The sequence below is a fragment of the Helianthus annuus genome, chromosome 3 (assembly GCF_002127325.2).
Source record: "Helianthus annuus cultivar XRQ/B chromosome 3, HanXRQr2.0-SUNRISE, whole genome shotgun sequence".
NCBI lineage: Eukaryota > Viridiplantae > Streptophyta > Magnoliopsida > Asterales > Asteraceae > Helianthus > Helianthus annuus.
The window spans coordinates 132,763,882-132,773,270 of record NC_035435.2 but is presented as its reverse complement, the minus strand read 5'-3'; the positions used below and the strand labels follow the sequence as shown (position 1 = coordinate 132,773,270).

Sequence of the window (9,389 nt, the reverse complement as noted above, 5' to 3'; positions counted from 1 at the left end):
TAAATTAGGTTAATTAAGGCAAATCAGTAGGCTTATACTTTGCTCGTTAAATCTGCAATGTGAGTCATTCTCTTTTTATCAACTGTTTTACAAAACTCCAAGTTATTTTCCAAAGTTATAATTACAGGGATTAAGTCTATGTAATCACCAAATTACAGCCGGTATGTGGGGTTTTGTATACATTACTGGTTTCCCGTCACACTTGGACAAACGGGTGGCCAAGGGGTGATCTGACCACAGTCACAGACACCATTGGACAAATGGGCTAGCCAATGGATGGTCGAGTGACAAATACTGTGGGTAGTTGGTTTGATATCAGAAACATTGTAATCGCTCTTAATACTGTGATTTATAACAAACGTAATGTTTTCTGTAAAATGAATGATTCACTCAGTATTCCCCCGCTGACAAAACCTTTTCCAAACATGTTTCAGGTGATCTGTTGTGATCCAAGGAAAGTGTCGTGAAGCACTACAAGCTCAGAGAAGTGGCTCCGTATAAATAAATAAAGAAACATGTTTTGAGAAATAAAGATTTCCTTGCGAAATCATCTTATTGTAAATTATGGGATTTTATCCCTAAAACTTTATGTAATATATTAAACGGGCATTTTTAGTATTAAAAGATCCTGTGTTAAAAGACTTCCGCTGTCACCTAAATTAAATACCACGGGATTCCTGTCCCGCGGCTCTTGAACCGGGTCAAACCGGGGCCGAGGGCCGTGACAGTGGGTGTTGACAATAACAATGGCATATACCCTGTTGCATATGCCATTGTAGAGGCAGAAAATAACAACTCCTGGTTATGGTTCCTGCAATTGTTGGGACAAGATTTGGACATTGGACCAATGTCCAATTTTGTGTTCATGAGTGACAGACAAAAGGTTAGTTTTTTTTTGTTAATGTATTATGTTGTTAATAATTAATGTTAATACATGTTAATGAATGTTGTTTGGTTGACATAGGGAATACTTGAAGCTGTGTCTAGGTTATTTCCATGTGCTGAACACAGATTCTGTGTTAGACACATCCATGAAAACATGCAACTTACATTCAAAGGGAGAGCTTATAAAGACATATTATGGAAACTAGCAAGAAGCACAACAGTTTTCTACTTTGAGAAGACAATGGAAGAACTCAAAAGAATGAACACAAAGGCACATCTGTGGTTGTCTAAGATAGACCCTATACACTGGTCCAGATCACATTTCACAGGTTATTTCCTATTTTTTTTAGTATATGTGTGCTTATATGTTTTTTTTAATCCTTGTGTTATATTTGTAGGAAGGGGAAAATCAGATGTATTATTAAATAACATGTGTGAGGTGTTTAACTCTAAGATTCTAGATGGTAGAGATAAACCAATCATCACCATCTTAGAATACATCAGAGAATATTGCATGAGGAGAATAGTTAATGTGCTTCAAGTAATTGACAAAACTGATGGGCCCCTCACACCATTTGCTACAGAGCTGTTTGAAGAGATCAAGAAAAGTGCTTCAGGTTGCAGGGTTAGCTGGAATGGAGGGGATCAGTATGGTGTTGCAGGACCAGGTAAGTGGAAATGTGTGGTAGACATGGGACAGAAAACCTGCACATGCAGGACATGGGAGATCACTGGAATTCCATGTTCACATGTTGTTGCTACCATATGGAATATGCAAAGTTATGGTCAGAAGGTTGGGATTCCTTAGTGCATCCAATATACCATCTAGACACATGGAAACAAGTTTACAACTTCAAGGTGTTTCCCGTAAATGGCATGTCTCTTTGGAACAAATCAAGGGTTCCCACTACAATCATAGCACCAAAATATCACAAGCCAGTTGGTAGACCAAAAAAGAAAAGAAAAAGATCTCTAGTTGAGAAAGAGGATGTGCAGAAGGCAGGCAAGTTATTGAAGAAAAACCTTCAAGGATCATGTGGTAAGTGTAAAGGTAAAGGCCACAACAGCAGGACCTGTACAGGTGTGCTGCCAGATCAGCAAAACAAGGGTGTGAAGACAAAGACAATGAAAAAAGGTTGTGAGGGTAAAAATGTCCAAAAGAAGCAGGGTAGGGGAAAGAAGAAAGCCTGATGGAGTCTATGTTTTGATCTTTTGTAATGGAGTCTAGTTAGGTTTGGATCAGATGGTCTTTTGAACTTATGTTTAGATGATGTAATGTTTTGAACTTATGTTTGAATGCTGGTCTTTTGAACTTATGTTTATGATGTAGTGTTTTGAACTTGTGGTCTTATGTTAAATGCAGTGGTCATATGTTGAATGCAGTTTATGTTTGGTCTTTTGGTCTTATGTTGAATGCAGTGGTCATATGTTGAATGCAGTTTATGTTTGGTCTTTTGGTCATTTGTCCGATGTCAAAACTTTGGTAATTTGTTCATTATGTTTGGTCTTTTGGTTTGCAGTGGTCAGTTGTTGAAGTTGAATGCAGAAATATTTGGTCTTTTGGTCATTTGTCCGATGTCAAAACTTTGGTAATTTGTTCATTATGTTTGGTCGTTTGGTCATTTGTCGGATGTGAAAACTTTGGTAATTTGTTCATTACATAGTCTGCACATAACCATAATCTTTGCACTACATTCATGACTGCCTAAATTCAAAGACTTCATTTCATTTCAGCAAACATCAGTTGGATTACAAAAGACCTGAATTCATTTCAACCTAAAAATTACAAACATTCAAAGACTTCATCAGTTGCACTACACATCCTTAACAAAAGCTAACCTGAAAATTACAACAAGACCAAAAAATAACCAACTATAAACCAGATAAGTCTTCCTACGTTCTGATTCATCTTCTTTAGCTTTCAATTTGTCCAACAGGATTACATTCACAGCTTCAATTTCTTGTTTTGCAGCTTCCATCTCTTGCATTGCATTCATTTGAGGTTGGCTTCGATCCACCCATCCAAGAAATGATCGACACCTAAAATTAGAGCATGAGTAGAATCTTCTGCCTGGATTTTTTCGAGTTGTTGAAGTTAGAATTATGCCCTCCCCACCACATCTGCAGTAGATCGTCGGCATGAATGATATTTTAGAGTTGTTGATGCAAACATAGGGTTTACGAATTGGGGGGAATCTCTGATATTTAGTTAGTAATTGGGGGTAGTTGAAGGAAATAAATAAAAAGCTTTAAATATAATGTTCATTGTAAAAGAGGCCAAAGGAAAAGACAGATATACCCTCATGTGCATCGCACGTGGGGCAACTTAACTGACTTTTTTTGACTAGGTTTGGTGTAAAGGTTGTGATGTGTAACAAAACATGAACGTAAAGGTTGGTTTTGACGGATTTCATAGTGAAAGGTATAAAGTGCAGTTTAGGGTAAACATAAAGGTTGTTTTCTGCAATTTTGTCTATATAAAATATGAAACCAATCACAAAATTTGAAATTGGGTATTTTGGAAAGTCAAGGTCACACAATGATGATGAAACGGGCATCTAAGGAAAAAAATAACAAGATATTTTTGTTTCATTTAAATATAAGATGATTTCTCACAAAATTTAATTTTTCTTATGATCATATCTTTATGTATATATAGTCATTAATTAGATAAAATATAATACAAATTTGTAACGTGACAAATCTCACGTAACAATTACGTGTCATTGTTTTAAATACTTAAAGGCTAGTAGTTTATCGATTTTAAGGTGTTCATTCTTAAAGCTACGTGACATACTTGTCCTTCATCTGTCACTACCATCTCAGTACAATATCGACATCTCCTCTCATCACTCACCTCTATCACTCGACCTATGTTATAAGGCCATGGGGTATGGTTCCCCCTTTCCTCATGTACACCTAGGTGGCACGTCACATTTTTTTTCCACCTCCTTATTTTCCCCTACGAGTGAGGAGTGGTTCCCCTTCCAATTTTTATTTTATTTTTTTAATACATAAATTCTTTATAAATGTATTGTAAATATAAATAATATTTTTTGTTAACATAAAAATAACTGAAGTATATAACTAAATTCTAAGGTGTATTATTTAAAACTAAAACAAATTTGAGAGGTTTTTTAAAATTTAAACCAAATTATAAGGATCTTTTTAAAATTAAAACTAATGTTGAGAAGGTCTTTTTAAAACTAAAACTAAACTTGAGAGGACCTTTTTTAAAAATATCCACCAATTTCATCTTCAACATTCTTCATTTTCAACCTGCAAAAATAAATAAATAAGAAACAGAGTAAATAAAAAAACATCAAGAGAGAGAGAGAGAGAGAATGAAGAGAGAGATAGAGAAAAGAAAGAGAGAGACATGGCTTCAGGACGATCGAGAGTAAATCACGAACGACACCGATCTGTAACCACCTCAGCTCCCGATTCGTTTGTCGAGCCCACACCCCATCGTCTAATCATCCCTCACCCTTTCTTTTAATTTCTTTTTTTTAATACAAATAAAAAAGTTACAAACCAATATAGAGTCACGGTGTAGAATCATGAATTGTGTTACATTGAATGATGAGCGTAGGTCAAGCTAACATTGTATTTCAGCGGTATACGAGGAGGGGCATGGTATTCCCGTGTCCCGCGTGCTCCACATCCCCATTTTGTTGGCCATCACCCAAATACAACACACATCCTAAGTGGTTAAAAGTTTTAATCGCTTGATGAAGTTGGCCATCACCCAAATACAACACACATCCTAAGTGGTTAAAAGTTTTAATCGCTTAATGGAAATTATTTTAAATGAAATGGAGTTAATTAAATCCGGAAAATAAAGACATTATTAAAAACCATTCAATTTCCAGAAACAATATCATTTCAGAACATCAAATTTATTCAAGAACACACAAAACGAATTAAATAATGTTGTTTTTGTCAGTTGCTCTTTACAAAAAAATATTTATATCTTATATACACATGTTTGTAGATAAAATGAGTAGAAACAATAACCATTGCATCTGTTGGTTTAAAATTTTAATATCAAAAAGTAAATTATTAATTTTGTTATGTTTGTTTCATAGATTCCTACCCAATATTAATATATGACATTTTACATTATACAATCAAAATTAGAGGTCCTTTTCTTAAATAACAATTTCTAAAATTCTTGAAAAAACAAATAGCAATTCTTTTAATACTAAGAGTTCTGAAATATTTATTTATTTATTTATTTATTTATTTATTTATTTAATATATATAATTAGAGACCTTCTTCTATGAATAGTGATTTTATTTTTATAATAATATATAATTTTTCTTAATATTTTATCATTTAATATTATAATAAATTTTTTATTAAGTATACTTTTAATCTTAAACAGATTCTTATTTTTATTTTCACTTTTATCGATTTTCTTTTCTTAATATTAGTGATACCGCTCGAACAACATCGGTACCCGTACCGTATGACATCAGTTTATTTATTTATTTATTTTTTATAAAATGACGTCGATTATCCTTTTCGTTTTTTATGATTTAACTTTATAATAATATATAACTTTTTAAATACTCTATTATTTTAATATTAGAATAGTTTTTATTATATATACTTTTAGTATTAAACACATTTTTATTTTTGATTTTACCTTTTATTGATTTTCTTTTCTTAATATTTAGAGATCATGTCTGGACAACATCGGTACCAGTACTGTATACATTAGTTACCGTATAAAATGACATCGATTATCCTTGTTGTTATTTTGCTAATATAATGTAACGTTTTATACAATTCTGAATATATAAATGATCGGAAACCCGCAGCAAAGCACGTGAGAATCCCACTAGTGATATATAAATATATGAAGGTTCATTGAGATACCATAAAAGTGGAGAAGCGGAAAACCATAAGTTATGCGTGAAAAAACTTATAAATTTCATTTTTATACGTAAAAAATCATTTTATGTAACTTTCCAGACATTTTTTTATTCATATAAACACACATGTATAAGTCGTTATCATTACAACATTTAATCATAATTTTAAAAACTCAATTCACATACATGGAAACTTATTAATTTACATGTGTATAAAAATAAGATTAGTGTATCCATAATCTTATAAACTCATTGTATACATTGGGTCATTAGACACATAAATAAGACGAGCCAAAATTGGGTTAACATCTATGTCCTCGCACCCAGAACATTCTGTGTTTTTTTCTTTAGAAATTGACGTGCTACTAACTTAATTTCAACAATTTTTATAATTTTTTTAATTGGGACAACAATGGAACTCTTAGTTGGAAGTTGAAGTTAGTTTAATATATCTTCAACCTTTTATATCTCTTCTACTTTATTCAATAATAGACCATGTATATGGAAGACGTGTACGGGTATAGACACGACTGAAACCACTATTGTTTTATTTTATTAATTTGTGTGAAGAAAATATATTTTCATATAACTTATGATACACTAGTTTCACTTTAAAAAATAGTATTATATTATCTTATTTTGTATTTTCATTTTAGATATTTTAATATAAAAAATATAATCTACCGTATTTTCTTTTTAATTTTGTTGCATGTCAAAATCATATCGTTTAAAAGCTATAGAAAGAGAACATAGAGATGCACATGGTTCTTTTCTACTAACAATAGTTTGTCATGTTGATAATGAAATGTGCACTTATAAGATTTTAGAAGATAATAACTAAGATACGCGTCCTTAAATCACGGTAATAAAGTACTTCAAATCTATTTTCTAAGTCCTTAATTTTTGTGGCAGATAAAAGACTTTCATTTAGGATAGACAAAAAGTAATGTAACGAAGTTGATTTATAGGCCAAAATAGATCAACTCAAATATACACATCTTATATTATCTATCTTTATGTTGCTATATATAATAATATCAAGAATGAACCTACTTCAACTCAGGGGCGGACCTAAGGGTTGCCCAAGGTGGGCGGGCGCACCCCCGGGAAAAAAAATTTTAGTGCTAAGTTCCGTCGAAAATCCCGTCCGCACCCCTTGAAATTTTTCGTCCGCACCACTTGGAATTTTCTGTCCGCACCCCTTGGATTTTTTTGGTCCGCACCCCTTAGGTAAAAAGTGTTATCAATTTATATTTTAAAATTTTTTTAGTAAACTCTTATTTTTTTTAAAACCACTACCTAAATTATATAACTTTTAATACCTAAATAACTAAACTCAAATACCTAATACCTTTAACTAGCTCACTACTAAGTCTTAGCCCAATAAACAAACCCAACAAATCAACAATATTTCAAACTAAAATAAAATAAACAAGCCCAAAACCCTTACATATTCTCTCCCGCTCTCTATCATCCCTGCACGCACGCCAGCGATCAGAACATCAGCGACAACAGCAGCCGCATACCACCGTAATCAGCCATCATACCACCGCCGATCGAACACAGGTAATTTTCTTTGTTATTTTTGATGATTTTTGGTTGATTTTTGGTAGGGTGGGACGGAACCGGTAGCCACCGGAAGTGATTTTTTGATGGTAGCAGACATGTGCTTCTTGTTAGTGATGATATTTTATTTTATGGTGGGTTATATATTTATATTTTGTTAGTGATGATGGTGATATTTTGTCTTTTTTATGGTGTGTTATATACGATCAGACCTGATGTTTGGGTTTTTTTAATGGTGTATATGATGTTTAGATGATTTTTAGTGAGATTTACATTATGATTCCTAGTGTTTAAATACTTGATACATTATGTAATATGTTATGGAGCCATGAACTTATAGATCAATTTGTTTGTGATAGCCGATAGGAACCATGAGTAGGGACGTTATGGCGCGATTTCTCAAGAGGAAAGTTGATACATCTTCCGAATTCGTTGATGTGGATACTCTTCCTTCGGATCCTTATAATTGCAAGCCGATTGAATCATATAACGTGAATCAACGAGATGAGATTAGAATGGCATATCTACTAAGAGGACCATATCAACCATTTAGTTTGATGTTCTTTTGTTTTACATGACCCGACCCGACTCGAACCGACCCGATACTAATCAATTTTTTTTACTTATATACCTTGGGGCCTAAAATTTTTAAAAATGTTTCGCACCCCCATGAAAAAATTCCTGGGTCCGCCACTGCTTCAACTCCGACTTGTGATTAAAGTCTAGAGGAAACATAACTAATAATGATTAAGGGGTATCATAAATAAAGATTAATTTGTGTTTTCGTCAACAAAATCATGTTTAGCACAAATGATTAGCTAAATCAAACTAATTGAACTCAGGGGCGGACCCACATTGAGTGGGTCGGGGTCCACGGACCCCAATCTTTTTTAAAAAATTAGTAGATTCGATATATTAATTTTTGTAAGGACCCCATAAAAATATTTAGTTGGACCCCATAGTATCAAAAGCAAAGTTGTTGTGGTGGTTAATCCCTTGTTTGCTAACAAAGAGGTCATGGGTTCAAGTCTAATACCAGCCGATTTTTTGTTAAAATACACTTTTAAAATGTTAAAATGAATGAAAATTTACTCAATTTATGCCTTTGTGCTTAGACATGTGTTGTTTTGTTATTTATTTATCTTTTTTTAAAGGTTCCAAGCTCAATAAATCACCCCGACTCGACCCAAACGACGACCGACCCGAAAATTCTATCGTTCGGGTGTAAAAAATCCAAGTATCGAAAAAAGTGGACCCCATTGGAAAAAAATCCTGGGTCCGCCACTGATTGAACTAGTTTCCACTTATAAACGAATAGATGGTTAGACCACTAACCTATTCACACGTGCTAACAAATGGTACACAGAAATTGTTACCATCCAATAGAAAATCATATTTTAAAAAATGAAAACGTGTAGAAGGGGCACAACTTTGAGAAGACTTTTTGATAAAAGTCAAAATTACAAGCACCACTTACTATGCAATCACAATAAAAATCAAGCCTCACAATCATTTTGGATTGACTAAATATTTTTCCTTGGTACACTATGTACGTGGTCCATAGGACGCTCCCAAGTCAAACACAACAACCCAAGTCCGTCCTTAGTCAACTCACATTTTGTTTATTCTTTTTTGTTTTATATAGCTTTTTAAATAGTAAAAATAGATATTTGATAATAGTCATAAGGGTTTTGGTTATGAGGTAAGCATATTAATTACCAACCATTAAAAAAGATTAAGCTTTGAGGTATAATATTTAATATGTTTTTTTTTTTTAACTCTTATACACATAGACAGAGATAATAGGGGTCTTAATACAGACAGGTTTGCAGGTAAAGCCAAATGCAACCTCGAACACATTTACGTATTTATGTGTTGACACAAACACAACCTATTTAATTGATTTTTTTTAATATCACTCGTCACGAGTTAAAGTTTTATATAGAAAAGAAACATCAATGCATGTAGACAATTAATATATATTAAGAAGTGAGTGGTTCACACTTACTATTAATCTAGTTTTTTTTTTCTATATTTAGAGTCATTTGCATTTTAAT

At 32.9% G+C, this 9,389-nt stretch overlaps 1 protein-coding gene across 1 annotated transcript; it reads left to right on the top strand.

The window, feature by feature from the left end:
- The first annotated feature begins 847 nt into the window (after positions 1 to 847).
- Positions 848 to 2,076, top strand: LOC110932042. The gene is made up of 4 exons (XM_035988173.1): positions 848 to 883; positions 965 to 1,214; positions 1,284 to 1,553; positions 1,676 to 2,076. Exons 1-4 carry the CDS (start codon positions 848 to 850, stop codon positions 2,074 to 2,076), a joined length of 957 nt encoding a protein of 318 aa, XP_035844066.1.
- Positions 2,077 to 9,389: the final 7,313 nt, after the last annotated feature.

What these genes read in the sequence shown, in the direction of transcription:
- LOC110932042 (XM_035988173.1), top strand. Translation starts at nt 848, where the DNA reads ATGTCCAATTTTGTGTTCATGAGTGACAGACAAAAG. An exon ending in GTCCAGATCACATTTCACAG is followed by an intron (nt 1,215 to 1,283) that starts GTTATTTCCTAT and finishes TTATATTTGTAG; the next exon opens with GAAGGGGAAAATCAGATGTA. An exon ending in GTATGGTGTTGCAGGACCAG is followed by an intron (nt 1,554 to 1,675) that starts GTAAGTGGAAAT and finishes AGTTATGGTCAG; the next exon opens with AAGGTTGGGATTCCTTAGTG.